The sequence below is a fragment of the Rhinolophus ferrumequinum genome, chromosome 10 (genome assembly GCF_004115265.2).
Source record: "Rhinolophus ferrumequinum isolate MPI-CBG mRhiFer1 chromosome 10, mRhiFer1_v1.p, whole genome shotgun sequence".
Classification (NCBI taxonomy): Eukaryota; Metazoa; Chordata; class Mammalia; order Chiroptera; family Rhinolophidae; genus Rhinolophus; species Rhinolophus ferrumequinum.
In genome coordinates this window covers 90,575,063-90,602,709 of record NC_046293.1, presented here as the reverse complement: position 1 = coordinate 90,602,709, position 27,647 = coordinate 90,575,063, and the positions used below count along the sequence as shown (strand labels likewise).

The following is a 27,647-nucleotide window of genomic DNA, read 5'->3' as shown; positions in this document are numbered from 1 at the left end:
TGCTGTCGAGAAAAATGTGAAACCGCAGAAGAACAGAGCGCCCAACAGGAGCTCAGCACCACCTTGCTGTGTCAGGAGCTGGCTGCCCCTTCCCGGCGGGCAGTGCCGCTCCCCTCGCTGGAGGCTGGCGTGCTGCGGGGCTGGGACCGGGAGCTGGGTGGCCTGTGCAGACGGGCAGCGGCTGGCCTTGGCGTGGAGCTGCCGCGCTGCCCCGCCCGCCCTCCTTCGGGGCTCCCCCCCTCCCCCCACCCCCCCTTTCCTGCTTCCTCCTCCCTCTTGGGGTCGGGCTGGGTCCTCGGGAAGTCATGCCCGCTCCCTTCTGCAAACTACAGGGCCCTGGCTCTATGGGGACAGTGAGGCTTGTACAGAATATGTGCAAAATGATTTTTTTTACAAGCAAAGTTGAAAGACACCCGTTTGACAAAGGTCCTTTCGGTGAGGGCTACCGCAGGAAGCTGAGGGTCCCTTTTGTGCCCAAGGCGACTGCTGGTTCCTGGCACAGGGCCTGAAATACAATGGGAGGGCTTCTCCTGTTCCCTCCCTGACCCTTCCACCTCCTCATCACTCTGCCTCCGCGGACACAAACTGGGGTTGCTGCTTTTCTTCCCCCCGAAAAGCTGACTCTCCACACCACCCAACTCTGCGTCTTGTCCCAACGAAATGAATGAAGACGCTGTTCCGGTTAACTCCAGGTCACGAGAACAGTGAGGCACTTCTGAAACGAACCCTTTAGGAACATTGAAACAGATAAAAAACCCAGCATCTCCCAGCCCCGCCACTACGGGCTGCTGACGTAGGCTCTGCGGTCCTGCAGCTCCTCTTCGCTCCTCCGACACTCCTGGGCCGGCCCACAGGGCTCGTCCTCCGCGGCCCCTGCTCTGTCCGGCCCCGGGTCCCTGCAGTTCACAAAAGGTAAGAGGGTGCCGTTGGGGCTCTGCTGGGTGCCCCCACTGAGGATGTTGTCAGCAGCGCTTTCCATCTCCTCTATGGTCATGTCGCAGGCATCCGCCAGCTCCTGGGTTGTGACCTCGATGAACTTGGGATCTTGAGCAAACTGCCCCAGTCCTTCCGAAATCAAGACCTGAAGTGGGGGAGGGGCGTGAAGAAGCACCAAAGAGGCACATGATTCCTGCGGCTGCACTCCTCTCTGGGGCTAGAGTAAGGGACTTGTGACTGTAACTCAGGAGTGTGTGAGTGTGTGTGGGGGTGTGTGTGGGGGTGGTGTGGGGTGCGCAAGGTGCTCAGGGGAAAGGACTGCTGACCAGCGTCACCCAGAGGAATTCTGGATGTGCAGGCTGGAGGAGAGAGCTTCTGGCTGCGCTACTGAAAACTGTTACCAAATCCTCGAGACCTTGGCTCCCACAGGGGCAGCAGGGGTGCTGTCTCACAGGTATAACCCAGTATGCCTTGTCTTTTCTCCTCCAGGCCATGCCTAGATGCCTCCCATTTTATTATTTCCAAGAAACCTTCGTTCTTTGGTGAAGCTGTTAGCCCTGCCCACTACCCACCAGCTGGCTGCCTGTCTGGGGGTGAGGATCCCGGAGTACAAATACTAGGCCTGCACCCGCCTCTGCTTCTGCTTCTGCTCGGGGCCAGTGGGCCATCCCAAAGCATCACCGTCCTTCCTAGCAGCTGCAGCTGCATTAGTGATTGGTTTCAGGGAAATCAGCCAGTGAGCCCTGAGCCAGGGGGCGGGGGACGCAGTGGAGTGAAACCGGGAACACTTTTCCCCCAGTTCTGTTTGTCCTGCCCTGCCCCCCCCTTACTCTTTGTCCTGCGCTAGTTTTCTTCATAGCTCCCACTCCTTCCTCACACGTTACCTACATGTTTATTTATTATCATTTTTCCTCACCACAACGTGAGCCCATGAGAGCAGAGACGCTGTTCCTCAGCCTTGTCCCTCACCTGGAGCAAGCCTGCACGTGGCAGGCGCTCAGTGATGTGTGGGTCACCAAGGCCAAGTGAAGCCCAGGGTTTAGAGTTAGAAGGGACTTTAGGAGTCATCGGTTTACTGCTCCACCCCCTGCACGACAGCCTAATGACCAGCTGGGCATTGGCTCTGCTTGCACATGTCAAATGACAGGGGGCTCAGTCCTTTACAGGAAAGCCCTCCTCGAGCTCTTTTGGAAAGGTCTTGTCGTGTGAGCTGAAATCTGCCTGCCCGTCATTTTGCTCTACTCGGTCCAGTCCTGCATTCAAGGCCTCCTGCCCAGGACACGAGGGCCCTACAAGTTTGAGATGCATAGTCACCTCCTCTCCTGGTTTCTTCCCGAATTCCTTGACCAGTTCTCATATGAAATGGCTTCTAGGGACCCTGCCACCCTTGTCATCCTTAGGGATTATTCCAATTTGTCAAAGGTCCTGTTAGCTGTGGTGGCAGGACGGCACAAGGCTCTGGCTGGGCAGAGTACAGTGGGCCTGAAAGTACTCTTGTTTTAGGCAAGAGGTTCTCAAGCCTGGCTGTGGATTACAGTCGCCAAAGGGCTTTTAAAAATACCCATGTAATCAGTCACAGGTTTCTGAAGCTCCCCAGTTTATTCTAATGGGCAACCAGGCTCGAGAACTGTGTGTACAGAGGCGCAAGCTCACATTTGGAGCAGTCACAGCATCCTCTGGCATGTGTAGTGGAGCCTGTGGCCCTCCCTGGGGGTCACTGGGCTGTGGCAGGGATGTGCTGCTCACGTTTTCTCCCTCTGTCTGCATCAGCCCAGCCCCAACAGAAGCCAACAGCGTACTGCATGCTCCTAACTTTCTGCATGCCATTCCCTCCCACCGCAGGCCCTGACGGTGAGGGTCTTTCTGGCCAGGAGACTTGACATCTGACCTACTGGGAGAGAACGAGATGCTCCCTTCTCGGTTCTCCATGTACAGTTCCTGGCTGCCTCTGGCCTTTCCTTCCCCGTCTGTTGTGCAGCTCCCAATCACTTACCGCTTCCACCAGACTGCTGGCACTGCCGTGGAACGGCCTACCCCAGGCCCCGGCCTGGCTGGGCACCGTGAGGGACACAGGCCGGGCTCTCCGGGTGGCGCTGCTGCCCCCGCCACAGGGCGTGGGTTCCCCAGACCAGGAGCTGCAGTGGATGGATGGGAAGCTGCTGTTGAGTTTCTCACTGGACTCGGCTCCTTCCAGCCGCAGCGTGGGGATGGGCTTCGGGGGCCAGCCTCGGCTGCTGGGCGTGGCAGGGGGAGTGGCACATGGCCTGGGGAACGTGGTGGGGGAATGGCTTCTCTGGAGGAGGGGGCTCAGGCCTGCCACTGCCAATGCCTGTGGACACACAAGGAGCATGAGTTACTGCGAGTGGTCTGGCCCCAAAGGGGCCGGCCTCTACTTCCTAGCAGCCACTGTTTCCGGCTAGTTCCACCCGCCTGGAACTCACACCACCATCATTTTCACCCACCTGAATCCAACCGCATCAAGACCCAATGTAAGTTTCAGCCATCCTAAAACGTATTTTGTGATCATCTTAGTCTGAAGTGATCTCTTTCTCCTGTGGCTTTAGAAAGCGTGATTGAGTGGAATCAAGACCATTTGGTGTTTAGCACTGGCCTTGTTACCTATTAGGTGTGAGTTCTCTCGCTTTGGTTTTCTCATCAGTAGACTAGAGAGGACGATACCTGTGTCATCTGTACAATCAGAAAACGAGTACTCGCTGAGGTCCAAGTGAATGAGGCTTGTGAAGAGGTAAACTGTGCACCACAAAGAGCTAGAGAAAACCGTCACTTACACTTTTAAGTTTTACAGTTAACTGGGCCATTACTAATACCTTGCCAATCTCCAGCTCACCTTGTTTTTGAACTATTATTCAAATCTTACACTGTATTGTGATTAAACTATTTATATAGTTGTGTCCTCTGACTCCCTGTGCTTGAGTGTCCTGAGGGTGGGTCACAGTCCCCATGTCAGCTGCCACAACGGCCTACTCTGATGTGATGCATCCACAGGACAGCGCCTTGGCATGGTGGGAACACCCAGCTTGAGAGGCAGAGAGAAGGGGAACTGCTGCGTGGATGGAAGGTAGCAGAAAGACATGAAGGGAGAATGGAAATAAAGAGGAATTTTTCCTTTCAGAATGATAAGAACAGATGAGTGACATCAACCTCCAGAAATCTTTACAAATAGCACACATAGGGTCTCCGCAGCCTGCCAGCCTCCATCGGCCACTGCTTTTGATGGTCCCCAGCTTAGGGTCCCTGGAGATCACATGAATGTACGCAATGCCACACAGGCTACGTAAAACAGTACATTTTTTTTAAGCTGGAAAAACATCAACTTAGGCAAGTCACACTGGCCATCTGATGCTGATTATAGACTTTGATTGGCAGTCGAATGCCTTTGAGTAAAAAAGAACATCATTGAAAGCATAGGCCCGTGGAAGGGAGCATAAAATTAAAGAGGTGAAAAGTGTGGGAAACTAGTTTAGACCCTAATTTGCCTGGAGGTGAGAGACTGGCCTCATATAGTTCTTTGATGTTTCCATCAGTTCTGAGACAGTAAGAGCATGTTTGATGCTGGTGTCTTGGATTTACTGTCTTCGAGTCAGCCGTGCCAAGAGAAATGTCAACTTTTGAATCTCTCTGGACCCATTTTCCTTGGATGTCTCTCCCTCCTCCTGACCATGAGCTTGGCAGGTTCTTTGATCATTTCTCGGTTTCAGTGGATGGGTTTTTGTGCAGCTAAATTTACAGGTGTTTTGCAACTCTGGGTACGACCATATCAGCCTGAGTGCCTTGTAGTGGAAGCGTGTCTGGGGAGGGGGTGTCTGCACCACAGTAAGAAGAAACCCCAGGTGGACTCCTGGAGCTGCGGATCCTTGGAACCACACGAGGCGCTCCTGCTCACCAGTATTTCCTACGTCTTGACCTTGGGAAACGGCAGACATTGTTAAGGCACTCACCTGCTTAGGAAAAGCCCTCTCACTCAGGGACTGTTAGGGCCAGGGGTGGGGACGCAGCAGTGTCTGAGACAGGGGAGACTGGTATCTATTCTGTCTCATTTACTAGGTGGTGGCCAGTGGCCTTTCCAAAATGTAGGCTACCTGATGATGAACCAGATGCAAGGGCAGGACTGTCTTCTGAGAGATGTCTCCCCCTTGATTCTTCTGTCGCTTCAGACACTCCAGGTGTAAGGAGGCCCTTCGACCTGCAAAGCCAAAGAACTGGGGTCACAGCTGGAAGAGGACAGGTCTATGATGCCTTGTACCCAGGGGGAGGAAAGGGGCAGTGTTAGTGGCCCCAATACACTTCCTCTTTACCCTCCATCTTTCTCTGACACATACCATGTAGCATATGTCCCAGTCCTATCCCAACCAGCCTTACCCTTGGAATTCCCTCTTGTTGCTTTGGAAATCTGCCCAGCCCACTGTGTGGGGGTTGTTTGAGCCAGGCACAGTTTCTGTCACCCCTGAATGCCTGCCCAGTCATCCCGGGGTGCCCACTGGCCGGCCACATCTGAGACTGAAGTATGTGTGAGGGTTTACCTAGGGAGGCAGAGCGGAGGAAACCCCTCTTTGGAGATTGCCGGATGTCCCTCTTGTTCTCCCCAGGGGGTGTCAATTGTCGGTTTTCATCATCTTGATAGGAGAGCCTGGAACAGAGAAGTCTTGGGGCTTGTTCCTGGAAACTGAGAAGTGCACCACAGGGACAGGTGCCATCCCAGAAGGCAGTTTGCTTTCGTCCTCAGTGAAGGGAACCCGCCTTGTATTTTCATGAAGGTTTGGGGAGGGCAGCAGGAACCGGCCACCCCCAGGAAATGTGGCCCTGCTCTCTGGCTGCACAGCTTTCCAGCTCCTCACACACAGCCTGTCTACTCTGAGCCCGCCATTTCTGATCAGAGGCAGGGGAGGCACTCTTGGGTGAAAATTGTTGAGAAAATTGGAAAAAAAATTCTAGGTCCACAAGGTTTTTTTCAGGAATGACCTCGGCCCCTCTGTTACCTGTGGTATTTACCATGACCACGCCTAAATGTACCCAACTGACCCCTACCCCCCCATTTCTCCCTGGCCTGCCCACCCCTTCATTATCAAGAGCACACAGCAGTTGCCCACAATGCCATAGAATCACCCTGTCAGTGAACAGCAGAGCTGCCGGGGCCCTCAGGGACAGTGAGCCATGGCTTCTAAGCCTTTCTGATGGGGACATGGTGAGAACTGTGTTTCACACAGTCCCAGTAGCAGACACAGCACGCTGAACTACACGTCCTGAACCGCACTCACCTTTACTGCACTTCGATAGTTTCTAGTGTACTTTAGTCTGTTCTACTTCCTTCAAAAATGTCCACTAAAAATTAATATACTTTGTAAATTTAATTATTCAATAGACTATCCTCAGTAATTTAGATGATTGTCAATTTTCCCTTTTATTTTGTACAATGTAATAATTTTCAAAACAAAATGAGAAACGTAACAAGTATAATAAACACATAAAACAGAAAAAAAAATGTCCGCTAAGGTGACTTCACTACCCCTGCCCTGGGGGCATAGCTGTCCCTCTCAGGCTGCATTCTCACCCCTTCCTTTTACAGATGAGGCCGACTCTCCGTTCCTTGTGTGACTCCACATACTTGGAGGGCAGAGGCAGTGCTGTCTTTCTGCTCCCAGCACACTGACTTCCAGCATTTGGAGATGTTCTGGAAAGTTTCTGAATGAACACCTCCAAGCCTTTCCTCTCACTTTCAGCTTGGTAAGCCCTCTCTATTATATTTTCTTATCCAAATCGTACCCATTGTTGAGGACCCAGCTCCTGTTTGACCTTGTGCCTGGCGCCTGTTACGGTCACCTTGACCTTGACCGTCTCTGACCGTCTGTACCCCTTAGTGTTGCAGCACTCTGTGAATAATCAGTTAGACAATCTCCATGTTGCCTTCCTCTTCTGAGATCGTCTTAGCTTCCTAACTAGTTTGCAAAATCTCCTTGAGTGCTGAGGCTGATTTATTCACGATCTAACAGAGTGCATGGACACACCAACACTCAATGAGAGCCAAAATAGATGGAAGCATATGCTTTTCCTGATTTCTAGGATACGTGGCCATGTATTACTTTGCACTCTAAAAATCAAAAGCCTAAAGGGCTGGTCCTTCCTTATTATAAAGTGCTTTCAGGAAAGCTTCTAAAACAGTGCATCTTGAACTTTTTGAATGCAACCCACAGTCATAAATACATTTTGTGAGACTCAGTACACACATATATTGGCAATTAAACATGTTTCACAAAATGCTACTTGGCTTTCTGACACTGGATATGCTATTTTATATTGTCTCATTCTACCCTAGTCAATGCTATTCTGTGCTGTGCTAGGCTACGCTTCCTTTTAAAAGCGCTAATCATAACTAGGTAAATGTTACAACCCTCTAACGGGTCTAGATCTGCAGTTTAAAAAATCCTCCTCTTAAAAGATTCCAGGACTGACAAAAATCTCAGCCACTGTTTGCTAACAGCACCCTCTGCTGGGTAGCTTTATTATAAGTAGTTTCATGAACATTGGTTTAATTGCCAATAATATATGTATGTGTGTAACTGAGTCTCACTATAAAATATATTTATTGGTTCATTGCAGTGAAAAGAATGTTTAGAAGTTTTCCTGTTTTGTGAGCACTGTATCATGAGGTAGGACCACGCTCACCAGGGACTATGTGTGTCTGTGTGGATCTGGGGGCTTCCATCTCCCTGATGAGGTGACAGATGCTTTGCAGGTGCTCTTTTGATCTGTGGTTTCCTCCCCTTCCCAGACCATTTCCAGAGGAGGGATGCCAGGAGCTGCCCTTCACCCAGACCCTTCCCTGCAGGCGGGCTTGCGGAGGGGGAGGGGGGAGGTAGCAGAGCTCACATCTCTGTGGGGAGCAGGCTGGGCTCACTGCAGTACTCGCCATCTTCACTCATCTTCACGTCATAGGTCTCACCCTGAGAGACCTCCTCTTGACACACCATGGCTATCTGGCTGTCCCGGGAGTGGCACCTGAAGTGTCCAAGAAAGAGGAAACACATCAGAAATCGCCAGCCCTTCTGCGCGCCCCTAAGCAAGCACGGCATTGCACACACGTGCACGTGCACTCACACACACAGCCGCCACGGCCTCCTTCTCCTGCAATTGCTGAGGACGCCGCGGAGACATGCAAGGGTTAGGACTGGAATTAGGATTCTATGTGGGAAAAGGACCTCTTGGTCAGGACCCAGGGAGACTGAGTTCTGAGCCCATTCAGTCTTCCTCTGGCAAAGGGACTTAGCCCATCCCATGTCTCAGAATCCTCATTAGTAAAACTGGAGTAACATATGCCCCGCCTGACTCAGAGGCATGTGAGTAACAAATGAAGCAACAAGTGAGATGGTGCTTTGAAAAGTGGAAAGGATTTTAAAGAAGGGTCCTGGGCTGCACCTGATAGGGCAGGGTGGACCAGTGAGAGGGCTGTTACCCCCCAACCCCCACTATAGACAGCTGGGTCTTTGGGCATTTGTTGGGCAGAGCTGGGAAGGTCCTGGTGTCATATTTCAACCTGCCTTTGAGTTTGATATTGGATCTCTGGAGTGAATGCAGAGAAAGAAGCCTCACATAGAGGGATTTACTCTTCTGAGTAGAGGGGAGTGAGCCTGAGTCCCTGCTGAGCCTGAGCCCCTGCTGAGCCTGAGTCCCTGCTGGGCCTGAGCCCCTGCTGGGCCTGAGCCCCTGCTGAGCCTGAGCCCCTGCTGAGCCTGAGTCCCTGCTGGGCCTGAGCCCCTGCTGGGCCTGAGCCCCTGCTGAGCCTGAGTCCCTGCTGAGCCTGAGTCCCTGCGGAGCTTGAGCCCCTGCTGAGCCTGAGCCACTGCTGAGCCTGAGTCCCTGCGGAGCCTGAGTCCCTGCTGAGCCTGAACCACTGCTGAGCCTGAGCCACTGCTGAGCCTGAGTCCCTGCGGAGCCGGAGTCCCTGCTTAGCCTGAGCCCCTCCCACATCAGGATGTGTCTTGGATTACATTGCTTTCCCTCTGGGCCAGAGTCTGCTCCTCATTTGGTCACGTCTTCTTTAGTTCTGGCCTAGGTCTTCTCCCTTTTCCTGTCTGTGCCTAGCTCGGTACCTTCTTCCATCATTCTTCCTGTAGATACTGAAGGTGGGGGGTCCACTTTATCTTCAAACCCATGAGGGCATCAGGGAAATATCCCAGTTTATTCTCTCAGAACTGAGTGCTGGATCAGTGCCTCTGCTTTGGCCCTGGGCCCAAGAGGCACTCTGGAAGAGTAAGGGCAGTTCTCGGGGGCTGGGGATGGGGCTTCACAGATGGCTGCTCACCCCACAGACTGAAGAACAGATGTGATGCCAAAGGCTCTCGATAGGGTGAGAAGAGAGGGATGTGGAAGGAGCTTTGGTGAGGCACAATGGGATGCGCTGCACAGAGAATGGTGCAGGCAGAAAACGCCACTTCCTGGGGGTCCCCATGTGCAAGGCATGCTGGTCTGTCCCCAGCAAAAGCCAGGCCAGCACTGGAACCACCTCACTTAGCCTTGAGCTGTGACATGAAGGACAAGGTCTCAGAGCTGGAACTTTGGTTAAGTTGTCCCTCTTCACCAAGCTGAACTTACTGCCCTGAGTGTTGTTTTTACCAAGTGCAGTGGGAAGTGGGGGAGCTGATATTTAGAGAGCGCATACTACATGTTAGGCATTGTGCGGGGTGCTTTGTGTGCATCCTATTTCTTTGGCAGATGTATCTATCGGAGAGGAAGAAATCCCCAATGTCTCTCCCAGCCTTCTCTCTAAAATGGTTATCTCCCTTTATTTAATACAAAGTTTAAAATGAAAATTCCCTTTGAGGGAGGTGTTGGTTTACACTGAGAAGCTAATGAGGAACACAATGAGCCTTCTTAACGAGAGGTTGGATAAGGGGAGCAGGGAGAAGATGGTACTAGGACTGAACCCCTGAAGGCTGCAGAAGGGGAGGAGGGTTGCCGGAAAGGGAGGGGCCACCCAGACAGGTGTGGGATGGGAGGGGCCACCCAGACAGGCGTGGGATGGCCACGTAAACCCGGACATTCTCCTGTGCGAAGCTGGCCTTTCCAATCAGAATGTGAAACCTGGTGGCGAGCACACTGGCCCGCACGTAGAAGGCATCGATAGTCATCTCTTGAACCACAGGACTCACCCAACACTGCTTTTGGGTGGTTTAACCAGCCAGTCTTCCAGAGTCAGGTAGACCGATGGCCAATTTGATTTGTCTGTCATCAGACACTGTTAAATGTCCGGGCTGTGTGCACTTACATATGTGGCCACTTGAAAATGGATATTCTGAATGGAAGTGCAAACCAGTGGGCAGGAACACTGGTTCCTTGAATAAAAGCAGCTTCAGAACACTTGTCCAGGGATTGGGAAAGACACTTGCACTTCTCGATAATTTTCTAAGCTCAAGGGCAGGAAAGAAGACCTGCTTGAAAACCTGGCATGCTGGGAGTCTGCCGTCCTGCCGGAACAGCTGTCCTGCTCTGGAAGTGATGCTCAGCTAAGGGTGAGGTGGTGAGACGCAGAGGTGTGTCCCTTCCCACTCAGACTGGGAGCAGAGCTGCTGATATGAACAGGCAGAGCCTGCAGTCCCAGGCGATGCTTCCAGGAGCCCAGAGTATAGCAGCAGGCACCTACCATCCCAGCACATCAGAGCAATGAATCCTGGAGCCCCAGGGAGCAGAGCACGGGAAGGGAAAAGCCAGGAAGGAAGTGGGAGGTACAGTCAGGACTACCAGCAATGACCCTACACTGGGGCAGACCGTGCAAGTGCTACAGCCAAGGGCCCCTTGCTCCTCAAATGCCCTTCCCTGAAGGGGTGAAAAGTGTACAAAGAGGAGGCAATAGGTTCATTCCCCTCCCATTTGGGCCAAAGGCCAGGTTTGGGCAGAGTCTTGGGAAAGACCAGGGGAACAGAGTCTCTTGTGCAGCTAGGATGCAAGCATCTTGGGGATCAGGGTCCAGGTTCTCCCTGCTCGGTACGGTGAGAGAGGAGAGGAGGCCCTGTGCAGAGCTGTGTTCCTCAGGACACTTGCTGGCGAGTGCGGCTATGGTGCCTTTCCCGAGCACGGCTGCCACCGATAATCGGAGGCGGGACTTGGGAGGCAGCACTGGCCTAGCTCTGTCACTGGACCTGGGGCAGCAGCTCCACCCCAGCTACAGAGATGAGTCACAGGCCCGGGCCGAACTCTTCTTCCCCTGACCCCCTCTGGGTTGGAGTGAGCACAGGCGCTGGATGCGTGTCCTCCTGCTTACCTCTTGGAGCTGAGCTTCCACGCTGCCTCCTGCACCCGGACAGCAGGAGACAGGGGGGGGCCGCGGCCCTCCACGGTGCTGACTGCGCCGGGGTAGCCGGTGGGGCGGGGAGAGCGGCCCAGGGCAGTGTTGTTGGCGTTGTTGATGTTGGCATTGGAGCCAGTGGATGAGTAGCTGCTGGGGGTGAAGGTGGAGTCCACCAGTTTCTCGTGGGAAGGTGATTCGGTGTCACCCTGGCTGTTGCCCGGTTTGTTGATGTGCAGCGGACGCTGGGTGGTGAAGGTCTGGGGGAAGGTGCTCCGGCTGTCGCTTTGGTAGTAGCTGACATGGTTGCCGAACAGGCCACCAGCTCTCTGCAGGCAAGACGGGAGGGGTGTGTGGAGGAGCAAGTCTCCTCGGCGACCTCTCCTTCTCAACCAACGCACGGGAAGCTGCCTGCCCTCCAGAGAGCACAGCCACAGCAGGCAGCACACGGCAGACGGGGTGGGGTGCTCTGCCCTCACGTGGACGTGACCCGGACAATGCCTTCTGAAAGGGCTGGGGGAATGGTGAGGGACAGGATGGCCTGTGGGGACCAGTCAGGCTGGGAGGCTGTTGCCTGGAAGTTTCTAGTGAAACTTCTAAAGACTAGGATTGAGTTTCAAGGACGAGTCTGGGAGGCAATATGTAACTGCAGTCAGCCTTTTGGTTTGGCAGCAACAAGGCGCTGTGAAATCTGAGGGGTGGGGAAAGGGACCAAAAGATTCTAATGAGATTTTAAAAAATGGAAATCCAACTGGATCACTGGGCTACAAACTGTGTTGGCCAAACAGTTTTGAAAATAGGGACGATGAATTTACTGCATCAATTATATTATGGCCTCTTTTCCTCTTGCAGGTTCTTAGAGGTTTCCAGTTGGGAACTACTGTTTATTTCCAGCATTCTTTCTTGTCCCGGGCAAGTGGGCAAGGCTGGCGTATGGGGTCTCACTGGGTGCTGTGTCCTTGTGGCCATCCGGTAACTAACATTTCACAGTGATGAGGATGAGGATGGCGATGACAGAACAGCTACAGGCAGGACAGGCTCATCTCACCTCCCTGTGTTTCTACAGCCTGGGAACCCTGGCATGGGGCTGGGAGGGATAGCTGGGACAGGCACCTGCACCTGGCACAGTTATGCTCGGTAGCGTCTGCCTTCCTATGGGAAGATTTTTAGCTAAGAGCTTTCAGTGTTAGACAGGCACCACGTCTGAATGAACGGAGCTGGGTGTAAGAGTCCCCCCACTGCCATCACGTTCAGTTTTCATTATTAAAACTGTGGTCAGCCTCCGTGACGAGGAAAGCGGAGCGAAGGCTGGAGGGGACTTTTGTGACCTGGAAACACATGTTCTATCTCAAGAGAACAATTGCGATTTGGTTTCAGCGCTCTGCTGCCATGGGGGGGCACAAGCCCCATATTGCCAGAACTTCTGAAGTTTTTCAAGAGAAGTCAGAAGTCTAGATTTTTATTTGGATGTGCCAGATTTTCAAATGTTGGTAAACAAAACAGATCTGCAGATTAGACGTGGCCTAAGGGCCACCACTTTGCAGCTTTTAATGTAAAAGTTTCTCCTTGGAGACAGTTCCCTTAGGAAAATGGCTCTTTCCTCCTCCAAGGGCCAGTGATGGTCTCTGAGCTGGCATGTCCTGGGGGCCCTGGCTTGGGATGGAGTCAGGCTTGGAAAAGTTGGAGGGATAGGAAATGGCTGAGCAGGAAGAGCTTGGAACCTGCCATACAGCTCCGTGGATTTTCTCCCTGGGTTTTCACCGCAGAACACCCGCCCACCCTCCTGCTTCAAACTGAACTTTATGAAGGTAAGAGTACAACTATGGTGTCCACCTACCCTGAAGATGTCGTCTTCAGAGGCAGCAGACACAGCCTCCTTCATGGCTTTGTCCAGCTCCTCCTCAGCTGTCAGATCTCCAGAGATGGCGCGTCGGATCTCGGGCCCGATGTCGTGCAGCGTGCGCAAGCCAGCCTGGAATCCAGGGGGACGTGTGAGGCCCCCCGACCCTCTGTGTCCCCGTCCCCAGGGGCCTGCCGAGGGAGCATCTGTGAGCTAGAACTAACCGGGGGGTGTGCTTCTTCGGGACCTCTTTTGTCTGCCCCTGAGTGGAAGAATCCATCTGCCCACCCAAGCAAGATGAAGGCACGGTAGGAGGGGCTGCCAGGGGACTTCAGACGAGCTCCAGAGAGCTGGGGACAGGGGGCTGTGGAGCAGGCAGGACCACGGACGGCAGTGTGTGTGGGAAGCACGCAGGAGGGAAAGGAGTACGTGCCCCCCTCACACATCAGTCTCTGAAGGGACTTCCAGGCCACTGGTGAGAGACCTGGACCCTGGCTAGAGGTCAGAGGAAGGTGACGAGGCCCTTCCTTGGGGTGTGGCCCCGGTCTCCCCTCACCTGCAGGGACAAGGCGTTCCGCTGGGAGGGCTTGCCCACAAGGCCCTGCTCTTTGCGCTTCTTGAATTTCCGGAAGTACTCTTGGATCAGGAAAGTAGCGTAAAACTTGCCAACCGTGACCTCATCATCTGAGACATTTGAAGACAGGACAGGGAATTGGAGGTAAACAAGGGGAATTCAGTTGGGCTTCATTAATTTTTTTTCAGCATCCAAACTTTTTGAATTTTTAAAACTTAATTTTTTTTGGAAGAGACAGTCATTGTCATGGTTCAAAAAGACAAAAATACATAAAAAGTTACATAGTGAAAAGTCTCTCTCCTATCTGCTAGGTTACCACCTCCTGATTGATCACCTTTTTTTTTTTTTTTTTAATTAATTTCTTGAGTATTTTTCCAGAGGATCTTTATGTAAATGCTCTCTGCAAATAAGCAAGTATATTTTCATCCTCACTTTTAAAGAAATTATTTCCTACTTTGCTTTTTTTTACTTAACTGCCATTGCTCACAAATTCTTACTTGATTCCAAAGCTTCAGGTGCCAGCATAAACTGACCAGTGAGTCCCCGAAGTACAAAATAGTTCTGCTTAGAGGCTAGGGGGAGGGGTTGGTGGAAGGAGCACCTTCCTCCTTTCTAAGTTTGGATTTTTCTTTCAACCAGACAGATTGGGTTTTCTTCCGTGTGCTTGGCTGGGTCCCTGTTGGGTGGGGCCCCCAAGTTACCCATGACATAATCAGCCCCTGTCTTGGGGATGAACCACTTGGGGAATGAAGCCAGTAAGTCTCCAAGGGGAAGGTTTCGTGCATCCTAAGAAGTGCCTTGGCTCCATCTCCGAGTTCTCTGTGAAGGATGGGCAACGGGCCTGGCAGACAGCTGGGTGGGTCAGATGTAGGGGTGTGTGATGGTGCTGCTTCTAGTTGTTCCTTGAGAGTGGCCTTCCACCTGGCAAGGGCCTAATTCCCATGTGGGAGGAAAGACCCCCGAGTGACCTGTCCAGGGTGATCAGGGAGGAACTGCTGCAGGGGAAGAGCTCGGAGTTCTGGTGTCTTTGAGACTTGAGTTCGAATCCTGATTCTACTAGATAGTCACCATGTAGCCTTGGGTCAGCTACTTAGCTTCTAAGAATTTTAATTCCTTGAGCGAACTTCCTAGAAACATTATAAGGAGTAAATAAAATAGTGTATGCACAACACCAGGTAGAGCTTGATCTGTCTAGGTGATTCTTCACTTAGCTCCAGTCCTGCCTTCCCTCCGGGAAGTCGTTCTTAACAGGGGTGGCATCACCTTTTAAGGAGTGTTTTGGGAATGCATGGGACATTTTCAGTTGTCACTGTGATTTGGAGATGCTACTGGAACTAAGTGATTCTAGATGTTTCCCTTACAGCACAGGTATGTTTTGGCAACAAATAATAGCTTTGCACTCTACATGTCTTTTAAGTGTTATGCTAGATGTCCACATGGGGGACAACCTGCTTGTAATGATCTGAGCTAAGAACCTAACTTCGTTTTACACATGAGCAGAAAACATTTTTTTGCATGGTTTTAATATAGCCAGAATTTTCTAGGAATATAACTGCTGTCTACATTGATAGAAGACTTTATTTTGTTTCAACTTGACCAAGAGAGGTTTACGTTTTGGAAAACTGTGTCTGTGATGGCAGTGCTCCTTGTGGTGTCTGAGTCACCCACTGTCTCTGACCGCCTGTCTCAGTCTGCATTAATTCTATGCATGTGCACGTATGTTAGGTGTATATATATATATATATATATATATATATATATATATATATATATATAATTATTTAAATATACTTAGCCCTTACTTCAAAATGACAAATACAAAATGTCAACAATGTTCAATATGGTCTTACTTTAAACATACTTATTCATTATAATTGGGTGTATGCAAGCATTTCTTCAGTTAATTCTAATTTCTGGCATAGTTGAACCTGAGCATTTATATATCGAAAAACATTTGACTGTAATATTTTTGTATTAAAGCGTTATATGAATATTTTGGAAATTATATATGTAGGAAGGTTATATTAGCTATGATTTTCATTCAGGATAGTAATAAGGGCATTATAAACTATTTGTTATAAAAGGGAGCTTTGGGTTTCACAGGGTGGAGAGACACTGCCCTCAGAAAAACAAAAAGAATTTCCACCAAAGGATCTTAGGGCCCCTTTATTCCTAGAGCAATCAGCCCAGCGGTTTATGGGGAAACCTATGCTTTGCAGAGTTTCCTTGGGAGTTATGCCAAGCCTCTAAGCCTCAAGGGGCCTTGCCTGGCCTCATCTGTGAAATGCACAACAAGACCAGTTTTCCAACCTGACAGCCTGTATCTGAGTTTGTGAAGGGCATGGCACTCTCATCCCTTCTAACCAGTAAGGCCTTTCAGCCCACAGGCAGGGTCTGAGGAAAGCAGGGCTCCCGCAAGCCTAGTGGACTCAAGAGCTGGCAAGTGCCGAGCATGTAGAGCTCAGGGAGCACTTACCACCCGCAGGGGGGACCACCTGGTCCAGCAGCTTCATGCTAGTCCGTTTCCAGATCTTCTTGATTATGGCCCGCAACTCCTCATTGGCTTGTTCCAGGTTCCCTAGGGGAGGGAGATGCAAGGCTGCAATGATCATTAGCCCCGTGGATGGCCCCACGGTCGTGCCCTCTGCATAAAGTGCCCACAAATAACCCTGATCCATCGTTTTACTTTCTTTCTCCCCAGTCTTCCCACTGTCTGCTTCCATCCTCCTTCTCTTTATATCGCGTTCCGTTCCCCTTCCTTCTTCCTTCCTCCCTGTGCCCTGTCCACCGCTATCCCCTTCCTGTCTTCCCTGCGTGCTGCTCAGGCCAGCCGGTGACGTCCCTTCACCCGATGCACTGCTTTTCTTTGTGGGTGTCACTTAGACCTGACAAGACTGCTGGTGCTGGACTGAGCTCAACAGCCACCCACCAGGAGAGCACAAGGGGCTCTCCATGGATGGCCTTTCTCATGGCTTGTGGGCTGTAAGGGAAAGGTGGTGATTGTGTGGAAGAGCAGTCTCCCCTGCAAACCCACGCAGAGTGTCCACATGCAGGGGACTTCCGTGTCAAGGCCTTATGCTGAGTCTCCTGTGGGGAGGAGGTGGCACAGCCTCAGGGTGGAAGCGGGAAGCAGAAGACACTACTTCCTCTACGTGAAACAGGCTCAGTTAGATGCCTGTCCCATGCAGCCTCGGGGATGCTGGCCTTGTAGCCCTGCAAAAGGAAAGCTGAGACCTGCAGCTGTAAGAGAGGATGTGCTAAGCAGGATTCTAAGATGCTCCGCAACCGACATCCTGCCACCACAATATAGACACACGCTGCATGATCCCTGGGACTGTGAATCAGATGGGCATCACCCTGTGGTTAGGTTATATGACACAATGCAATTGGCCTTAAGGTAGGGAGATTGTCTAGTGGGCCTGACTTCATCACACGTGCTCTTTAAAAGCAGAGGGTTCTCAGGCACAAACTCCTGGTCATAAAATCAATCAATCATGAGTACATAATGTACAGTATGGAGACTACAGTTAAAAACACTGTGTTGCATCTTTGAAAGTTGCTAAGAACTTTTAAGAGTAGATCTTAAAAGTTCTTATCACAAGTAAAAAATTCTAACTATAAATGGTGACGGATGTTAATTAGACTTACTGTAGTGATCATTTTACAAATATACAAATATCAAATGATTATATTGTACACCTGAAACTAATATAATGTTACACGTCAACTGTATGCCTCAATGAAAAACAAAACAAAACCAACAAACAAAAAAGTAACATGAGTAGGCAGTCAAAAGACAAAAGCAGGGGGTTTTCTCTGACTAGGAGCAGAAGGAGGCGGAGATGGCTGCGTGGGCGGGGGTGAAAGCAGCACCCATGCTGTGACCTGCTCCGCTGAGACAAGCAGCCTCTAGGGGCTGAGTGGTGCCCAGCTGAGAGCCAGTCCTACAACTGCAGGAACACGATGGAACTGGAAGTGGATGGAACCGGAACAACACGATGAACCAGAAGTGGATTCTTTCCCTAGAGCCTCCGGAACAGGACACGTCTTGATCAAGATCCTGATTTTGGCTTTGTAAGACCCTGAGCAGAGAACTCAGCCACTCCATGGCTGGACTCCTGACCTACAGAACTGTGAGCTAACAACTGGTGTTGTTTTAACCTCAAAATTTTGTGGTGATTGGTTTTGCAGCAATAGGAGACCTATACAGGCAGACCTCGAAGGCACTCAGGGTTCAGTTCCAGACTCCCACAATAAAGCGAGTATCACAATAAAGCGAGTCACATGATTTTTTTTGGTGTCTCAGTGCATATAAAAGTCATGTTTACACTATACTGTAGTCTTTTATTAAGTGTGCAATAGCATTATTTCTAGTAAAATGATGTACATGCCTCAACTAAAAAATACGTTATTGCTAAAAATGCTAGCCATCATCTGAGACTTCAGTGAGTCTCATGCAATCTTTTTGCTGGTGGAGGGTCTGCCTCGATGTTGATGAAAACGCAAAATCTGTGAAGCACAATAAAATGAGGTGTGTCCACACTGATCGTTTACTCTGTCGCACAGGGAGGCAGTGTGGTGCAGCCTCTGGTGTCAGGCTGCCCGAGCTGAATCCCTTCTGTGGCCTCGCCAGGGAGGCTCCCTCGGAAGGAAGCCCAACAGGAGTGAGCAGAGCTGGCAGTGGAGAGAGGGACAGACTCCTGAGTCCCCTGTGTGGATGTTGGTTCCTGAAGCCAGAGGACAGTCCAGGGCATTCTAGTCATGGAGGAGCCCTTCATGGTTATGTTCCCTTCCTGGGTAAGGCAGTTAGCGATTTCTGACATGTGCAGTGAGAGTCTGAATTAATATAATGCTCAAATACACTTGTCTTCTGTAGTGGGTAGTGTCCCCTCCAAATTCATGTCCACATGAAACATTATGACTTTAGTTGGAAACAGGGTCTTTGCAGATATGATTAGTTAAGAGGAGTTCGTACTCACTTAGGGTGGGTCCTGCCCCAATGTGACTTGTGTCCGTATAAGGTGAGGAGGAGACACACAGAGACACACATGGGAGAAAGTCACATGAAGATGGAGGCAGAGACCGAGGGGCAGCTGTGAGCCAGGAGCGCCAAGCACTGCCGGCGAGCACCAGAAGCGAGGAGAGAGGCATGGAACAGGTGCTCCCTCAGAGTGCCGGAAGGGACCCCCTGCCGACACCTTGATTTTGGACTTCTAACCTCCTGAACTGTGAGAAAAAACTTCTCTTGTTTTAAGCACCTGGTTTGTGATAACTTGTTATTGCAGACCTAGGCAATAGATGCATCTTCCAGAAGAATTAATTACATTTTCTTCACGCCTCCATTTATTCTCACAATGATCCATGTAACTGTGGAATGTCACTAACAGTTGTTTCACATCATCTAAGTATTTCAAAATATCCTCCTTCCACATCCCAAAGGTTTGTTTGGTTTGGGACTGGTTCTCTGAAGTACGTGTTGATTTCTCTCCAATTCCTTCCATTCTCAAAAGTCTGAAGGGTAAGGACAGATGAAGACTTAACCCCATAAATGCAGATGCTTTCTCATATTCTTTCTAGTTGCTTCTAAGAACTTGGCTTTGCCTTCCAGACTTAAGAGATTAACATATTTGAGGGGGCTTGTCTCTGATGAAGGTTTGCCCCTGAGTTGGCCTGGTGGGCCTTTTGGTAGCTAGTCCTTTTTTTAAAATTTTATTTTATTGTGGTAAGAACATTTCACATGCGATCTACCCACCTAACAGAATTTTAAGTGCACAATTCAGGGACAATGTTGCATAGTAGAGAAATGTCTTTGTGTCTAAAGTTTGGTTTAATTCTGACTGTAGTTCCCATGTGGCTGGCTTCTCCCCTTGTGTCTGGAATGCTTGTTTCTTCAAGAGTGGTTCTGTGTATTGATTATTTTGGATCAGCTCCTTCTGCATTTCTGTCCGTGGCTGGTATTCTTTCACTGGGGCTTGGTTTGCTCTGACAGCACGTTTTCAACAGTGAGGAATCTGGCTGCAGTGTATCAGTGTATCAGCTTTTCCTTCCTCCATGGAATGAAAATGTATATCCTCAATTTACATCAAGCTTTAATATTGCAGCATATTCCTTCTAGTGGTCATTATACCCTCTCTCCTTAGAAAAGAAAGTCTTTCCTCCTCAGCATAGTTGTAATAGTCATGGTAAAAAATTGGAAAGTAACCAAAGTAAAGGAAGAAGGTAAAAGTTATTGCCCCTTGTACCACTCAGTGATAATCAATGTGAACATGTTAACGGATTTCCTTCCTATTTTCCTTCTAGTTACACACACCACACACGCACATTAAATGTGTGTTTAATTCTTCAGTGTCAAAAATAGGGATATTTACAATGATTTCAGATGGAGCAATAGCATTGGCTTCTGAGAGTATATTCTTCAGCTTTTGTTTCCTTTGAGCAGCAGAACTTGACCATTAAAGTGTGTGTGTGTGTGTGTGTGTGTGTGTGTGTGTGTGTGTGTGTTTAAATTAGCTCATTGTTTTGACATATATCTTGTTGGCCTATTTTTGTTTTCTTGTTTTCCTTCATTTCAAACATTTCTATTAATTTCTGGAAGGCTTTCACTGAGAGAAGGCACCTCTCTGTGGTTGTCACTGAACTGAATTGCCAGATATCATTTCATTACCTTTCTTTTCTTTACAAATGAAGAAACTTAAGTAGAGAGAGAATAAATGACTTATCACACATGTTATCAGATTGAAGTCTCCCACCTCCCTGCCCAGCGTTCCTTCTGGTGCACCAAAAAAAAAACCGTGACTGGCAGCCTGAGACTCTAAGATAGAGGTATAAGAAGGGAAAGAAGAATACTGCTTGTCTCATCTGTGTTTTCTCTGATTACTGTACGAGAGGGTTTCAAACTTTAGTTCCTGTATGAATCATAATGCAGCTGGTTCAAAGTGCAGATCCCTGAGCCCTGCTCTGAGACTAAAGAGATCTGAGCTGGTGCTGGGACCCAGTATTTTAAACAAGCTCCAATAGTTGAATCTGAGGCAGGTGGTCTTTTGACCACATTCTGCGAAACACTAATAGGCTAGAAAATCTTGGAGGGCACGTGCTCTTCTTAAGCACATTTCATAGAGCCTGTTGCACTGAGTGCTTCAGAAGTACTTATCAATGATAAGGACAGCCAATGATCTCCGCCAAAGCTGCTGCTAGCCCAGAGGGTGCCCTTGTGCCAGCTGGAAGGGCATCCCTCCAGGCGGACACAGTCCGAGGGAGCATGGCCTGCCGTGTAGAGCACAGGTGAGATCTTATCCCCTACCTGTTTGCTCCCTGAGCACCCTGCGCCCAGTGCAGCCTGTACTATGGTACGTGATGACCTTGACCATAGTCACCATTTGCCACTATGACCCCTTCCCGACACAGGTCTTTTTAATTTAAAAAGGGAGTTGAGCATTTGAGAGGCCCACTTGTAGCCAATAAAATTCCACTTAGGTGGGGCTTGGTCCCTCTTCAGGTAACACTCATCTCCTTCTGCTTTTTGAACTATACCCTATGATTTCAAGATATCACCCAGAATAATTTCTAGGGTTTGATATAAAAGTTAGAGTTCAAAATAAGTAAGCTAGAGGCGAGGAGGCATTCGAGAAGCAAAGAAAACATGACCAGGCCTCTTTAACATCCCTGAGGTGGCGGTTATTACTGAAACAGCTCGATGCTGCACAGCATGGGGACGTCCTGGGACGCTCTGCAGGCGGCTGAGCTCCTCTCTGGTTGGTCTGCTAGATCTTCCCGTGGCCTGTGGGTGATTCTTACCTTCTGTTTTGATCCTCAGGGCTGTCCGGACCAAAGCAAACAGGGTGGCATTGAACATGACTGTCCCATCACTGTTCAGAGGCATGTTCATGGAGACCAGGCGCTGGAGGGGGGGAGACAAAGCCGGTGAGTACAGCCAATGGTTCTGAGAGGACCTGCAGAACCACCAGGGCAGGTGAATGCTGGGCGCGAGCTCGAAACTTGTGTTGGGAGTGGGGGGGCGGGAGGGGTTACAAAACCTGTTCAGGGGAGCATCTTGGCTCTGCCATAAGTCCTCTTACCCGCTGCACAGAGTGAGAGAGGAATGGAATTTGTCCCTGTTAAACCCTTGCTTCCAGCCCCCTTCCCCGCTGAGGTGTTGCTCCGGCATATGGGTGTGCTCTCTACTGGAAGCAAAGAACAACTGTGCGCAGGCATTTGCTGGGAGCCCACCTGCCAGCAAACATTCATCTAAAGTCCTGATAAGACAGGCGATAATGGGAGGTTTGGTTGCAGGGGACGCAGTGTTTCCTTTTTCCTGTATACTGAAAAATCCGCCTCTACATCAAGCTGGATCAAAGCTTGCCGACACTGGATAGGATCGGATTGCCCTCTTCCTTCCTTTCCTACCCTAAAACTGCTGCCATGGCACTGTGCTCCGGTGTGGGGCCCGCGGCACACCGCAGGGCCATCACGAGAAAGAGCTCCATGAAATTCATTCTGGCATTTGCTCTCGCGATGTGGTCATGGATATTATTCATTAGATCACATGATGTCCTCCTGTTAATTGTAGTGTCAAGAAGGGTTAAATTACCCTGAGTGACTGATCTTCTTGATTCTTATGGACAGTGTGAATTTCATCGTGGTCCCTGGGAAGCTTAACGCTCAGTCCGCAGCCTGTCCAGGCCCCTTGGAGGCCCTTAGGGACACACTGCAGTCTCATGTGGGCTGCATTCGCCGCTGCTCTTGTTTTCACTACACTTTACCTTACGTTCAGTCTGTGCTCTTTTTCCCCCTCATATCTTTTACACCCTTGGAAATCTTCTAAAACCCTTTTTGGAACGAAATGGAGGTACAAGTGAGAAAAAGCTGAGTAAAACAACACAAGTAAAAGGTTCTATATTCCTTCAATTCTCCATTTTTCCATGAGTGGATTATTCCCAGAGCTGAATTTTTCTGTTTGTGTTTCTTCCTCTGTACAGCTCTCTGACATCACTTCCCCCCAGCCCTTATATTATTGCAACATGGCATATAGGGTGGTGACAATGGGAATTGGAAGAAGAGGGGAGAGAGTGGAAATGATACACTTCGGCACATGCTGGGTCACATGGCTGGGATTACAGGGAGGCAAGAGAGACACCTGGCACACAGTTTAAGGGGGTGCTCACTCTCTAGGTCATGCAAGGGCCACATGGGCAAGAGTTGGGTAAAACAGAACCTAGGATGTTTATCTTAACCTTTTTTGGGTCATGGACTCATTTAGATATCTGATGAAAAGGATGGATCCTCTCCCTGGTACAATTTGTGAGTATTTCAGTGATTTTTTGAAAAATACAGTTTCAGGCTTTGAGGATCCCTGAAGCGAATGCATGGACTCTCTGATGGCCCTCTGATCCCAGGACAGCACCCTAATCCATCCATCACATGTGGGAGTCTTCCAGGTTGCCTAGGTGATGCAGCCTGATGGGGCAGCAAAGCGCGCTCTGAATAAGGTCCTTCATTCAGGGTGGGACATGAGGCATTCACTTCATTTTTCCTTTACAGAGTCTGAGAACTTATTGCTGGAAGGAACCTGAAAATATAACCTGGCTCAGGCTCATTTCTTTAAGCACATAAAATATTGTCCTCACTCCCCTAAAAAATCAATGGCTTGACCAAGGTCACAAGACAAATAGGCATCTTGCCTCCCATATTTTCTCTTTCTCCCATGAACCCAGGTCATCTCTTACTTTGCAAGCCACACGGTGAGGGCACAGTTTCCCGAAACCCAGTGGGGGCTGAATCCGCCGGAGCAGGGTCACCACATCTAGGTGTTTGATGCGGCCCCTAGAAGAGGGAGGAGAGGAGGGAAAGGTCAGTCAGGGGCCGTGGTCTCTGCCTGCAGCCCAGGAGTCATGTACCTGAGCGGTGGGGGTCCATCTATTGGAGGAACTCTCTGTAGCTGTAGCCCTATCAGTCAAACTCAGTGCAGACTTGCAGAATTGCATGATAAAACTCCAAAACCAACATATACAGTTTTAGATTTTAATGAGCAATTTTCCAGTGGTGCCTGCCATATTCAAGGGGGAAAGGATTTTAGTAGTGCAATGAAATTCTCAACATGTACTTGTTGCTTCAGTCAAATAATCATCTGACCAAAAGGTATTCGTTAAGTGTCAGCCAAATGTGGTGGTTGCCAAGAGTATCCTTGGACCTGAGGCGGGAACGAAGCTGAGATCTACCTGGCCCTAAATATCCTAACTTGGGCACCTGCCCGTTATTCCTGACTCTAGAATCTCCTAGCTTTCCATTCAACTGAAAAGAGTAGGTATTAGGGTTTCCAGGTGGGAATTCCCGCCTGTTTTCAGGAATTTTTTTCACTTTCCCGTTCCTGAATCCTGAGATACAAACTGTTTTCTGTTCTCCATGATGACTCATTTCCACAATGTAACAGCCGATACTACCAACCACCTGGGTTCAAGGAGCTGGTTTTCCCGATTTCCTGACCAACTTTTCTCGTGATTCGGGAACAGGAAAGCAAAAATAATTCCTGAGAATGGGCAGGAATTCCTGCCTGGAAACCTTAGCAGATATGTTCTTGACTTAGCCAAAGGAACCTGGCTTCCTTCTGCTGGACCTTGACCCTCTACCCTGGGGTGGGGTGCAATTCAGTGTTTCTAGTGGATCCACCCAGTGCTAACCTGTGTTGACCCTCTTCTACAGGTATGGTCGCTCAGTCCTCTCTCTCAGCTTTGGGAATCAGGATTTCCCCCTGGGAACTTACTTGGCCTCAGGGTCATACTCTGCCCAGATTCTTTTAAATTCGTCCAGATGGTGGGGACCAAGGATTGACCAGTCCCTTGTCAGGTAGTCAAAGTTGTCCATGATGACTGCTACAAAGAGGTTGATGATCTGCAGGGAACAGAGATTATGATGAGTCACCTAAGAGGACCTTCCTACACACTTGCCGCTTGAATCCACTTTGCTGGCGGCACCATGCATGGCAGAAGCCAGCATTTCCAAAGACCAGCCATATGTCACCATTGAAAACGCCAGCCCGTGGCACGTGGCCCTCTTGGGTAGGAGCTTGATGCAGCTCCCCTCAGAGTTGTGTGGATGAACCCACATGTGGGCTGGACAGCCTCCCTTACACCAGGCTGCACGGTAGGGCAGCCAAAGACAGAGGGTAACTCCACCCACCTTTTCCTCATTCCCCATCAAAGTGCCAAGTTGCCTCTAGGCCTCCCCAGACATCTCCTCTGACCCCTGAGACAATGCCACCAGGACAAGAGCCAAGAGTGGAAAGAGCGATGCTGGTTGTGCTCACTCTGACTCAGGCTTTCTGCCTTTATCTCAGTGTGGCTGGACATTCCTAGTAATGCCGTCTTCCGCTGGGGTGGCCCTGACCACGAGCTGCAGAGATGGCGGGCTCAGGCTGCCCTGTCTTGCACACGCCTTCCCTGCGGCTGTTTAGTGCCCCTCAGCTCACCAGGAAGGCACAGAGCATGTAGAAACTGATGAAGTAGAAGACGGCGAAGCTGCTGCCACAGGGCGTCTCCCCTTCCGTGCTGTTGTTGGGCTCCGACTCCGGGGCGCACTTCTTCCCTGGCATGCAGGCCAGCATGATGTCCTGCCACGCCTCCCCGGTGGCACACCTGGGGCAGAGAAGCGAGAGAGCCCAACACCCATGGGCCACAGCCACACTCTGGCTCCTTCCCCTGCCTCCTTCCCTGGAGAGAACAGCTAACTTGAATTTGGTGTTGATCATTCCCTGAATGCTCCGATATGTTCACTAAATATGAAAATATGTAGCATTGTTTTGAATGTTTTAAAATGCTATATAAATGGTAACAAATAGTGTCTCTTCTGCAAACTCACTCTTTTTGTGATCCATGTTAAGTGTTTGAGATTTAGCCTTTTGGATATATTTTAGTTCTACCTAGTTCATTCATCTTTATTGCTGTATAGGTGTAAAGGCTATGAATACACCATTTAAAAGATCCACCTTCCTGCGAAGGCTTTTCTTTTCTTTTGTTTTTTGCTGATAGAAATAATACTGCACCAAACACACAGGCCCAGGTCTAGGACAGCTGCTGAGCGGTGGAACTGCCAGCTGACGGTAGCTGTGTCTCCATCTTTACTAGTATTGCTTGTTCTCCAGGTGTTTGTCCCGTGTATACTCCTGTCAGCAGGGCAGGGGAAACGCCACCGCTGTACAGCCTTGTCAGCTCTTTCTCTTTAGCTTTATTGAAGTATAACTGGCATAGAATTATAAGATATTTAAAGTGTACATTGTGGTGCTTTGGTATACGTATACATAGTGAAAGGATCCCCCAGTCTAGTTAATTAACACACCCATCACCTCACATATTGATCTGTTTTTTTGTGTGTGTGAGAACATTTAAGTTCTACTCTCTTAGCAAATTTCAATTATACAATTCAGTGTTATTGCTGTTGTCACCATGTTGTACGTTAGATCCTCAGGCCTTATTCGTCTTATCGCTGAAAGTTTGTACCCTGTACCAACCTCTCCCTATGGCCCCACCCCCCAGCCCCTGGCAACCACTTTCATACTTTCTATTTCTATGAGTTTAGAGTTGTCAGTTCCTGTATTAGTGAATTTTTAAAAGTGTCGCTCATCTGATGGGTGTGAAATGATATTTCATTGCTGTTTTAATTTGGTTTCAAAATGATTAATGAGTCAAGAATTTTATTTCATCTTCTGTTGAATTGCATGTTCATATTTTTGCCTGTTTGTCATGGCTTATTTGTCTTGTTCTTTTGTAGGATTCCTTCTGTATCTTTCTATCCTGAGTTTTCAGTTACTGGCATCGCAAGTACCCTCTTCCAGTCTGTGGTTTGTCTTCAGCTTTATTTATTATGTGTTTTAATGAATCTAAGTTTTAAATTTCAACGTGCTCAGATTTATAATTTTCTCCTCTATGTTTTTTATTTTAAATTTATAATAATTTTATACATTTTTCCACTATGTTTTTTGTTTGCATTTTGTTTAAAATATTCTTCTCTATTCTATCTAGGTCATAAAAATACAGCCTATTAATCTGGAATTTATTTTTATGCTCAATCTGAGGTAGAAATATGCTTTCTTTTTTTTCTGTATAGATAACCAATTTTCTTAATACAATTTATTGAATAGTCCATATTTACCTACTTATTTGAAATATTTCTTCTGACATAAATTCTATTTCCATAGATGTGTGGGTCTCATGCTAGCCTTTTCATTCTATTCCATAGGTTTGTTTATCTATCCTGGTATCAGTACCACATTGTCTTAATCACTGCAACGTTATAGTTAAGTCTTGCTCTGTCATGGAGAGTGACTCCTTCCAGCTTGTTCTTCAAAACTGTATTGGCTATTCATTTTCCTTTTCTATTCCAGACATGGTAGAATCAACTTGTCAAGTTCCAGGAATAATCCTCTTGAGCATTTTACAGAAGTTGCATTAAAATATAGGTTAACTTGGGGAATTTGACATCTTTGTGGTATTAAGTGTCCTTAATAGCCATGAACATGGCCCATCTCTCCATTTTTTCAGGCCTTATTTCATGTCTTTTAATAAAAATTTTATAATTTTCCCATGTACATCTTTTGTTAGGTTATTTCTAGGTATATCATTTAAAATAAGTAAAGTGTTCTGTTATAAATGGTAATTTAAAAAGTTATACTTTCTGTTTGCAGCTGAAGTAAAAGGAATATAATTGACTGTATATAGAAGATTTGCTGAACTTTATTAGTTCTGTAGTTTCACTTGTATAGTCTCCATAGGCAATCAATTTTTTAAAAGATGTTTTATTTTTTTATTGTAGTAAAGTACATGTAACCAAATTTACCTTCTTAGCCATTTTTAAGTGTACAGGTTAGCGGTATTAAGTATATTCACGTTGTTGTTTAGTCATCACCACCACCCATCCCCATAATCCTTTTCCTCTTGTAAAACTGAAACACTATGCCTATTAAACAATAACTTCCCCAGACCCTGACAACCATCATTATACTTTCTGTCTTT

General features: G+C 48.8%; 1 protein-coding gene across 28 annotated transcripts in view; it reads right to left on the bottom strand.

Moving 5' to 3' along the window:
• Positions 1–247: 247 nt before the first annotated feature.
• The window catches only part of CACNA1C (calcium voltage-gated channel subunit alpha1 C), a 617,393-nt gene continuing 589,993 nt past the window's right edge, over positions 248–27,647 (bottom strand). For all 28 annotated transcript variants that reach the window (XM_033118404.1, XM_033118415.1, XM_033118423.1 and 25 more), the window contains 13 exons: positions 25,109–25,274; positions 24,404–24,531; positions 23,370–23,466; positions 21,442–21,544; positions 16,124–16,225; positions 13,630–13,757; positions 13,071–13,205; positions 11,210–11,562; positions 7,822–7,950; positions 5,478–5,584; positions 5,037–5,140; positions 2,930–3,265; positions 248–1,081 (listed from right to left, as the gene is read on the bottom strand). In XM_033118404.1, the coding sequence (XP_032974295.1) occupies positions 779–1,081; positions 2,930–3,265; positions 5,037–5,140; positions 5,478–5,584; positions 7,822–7,950; positions 11,210–11,562; positions 13,071–13,205; positions 13,630–13,757; positions 16,124–16,225; positions 21,442–21,544; positions 23,370–23,466; positions 24,404–24,531; positions 25,109–25,274 (2,191 nt within the window). In that variant the 3' untranslated portion in view covers positions 248–778. The remainder of the gene's footprint in view (positions 1,082–2,929; positions 3,266–5,036; positions 5,141–5,477; positions 5,585–7,821; positions 7,951–11,209; positions 11,563–13,070; positions 13,206–13,629; positions 13,758–16,123; positions 16,226–21,441; positions 21,545–23,369; positions 23,467–24,403; positions 24,532–25,108; positions 25,275–27,647) is intronic.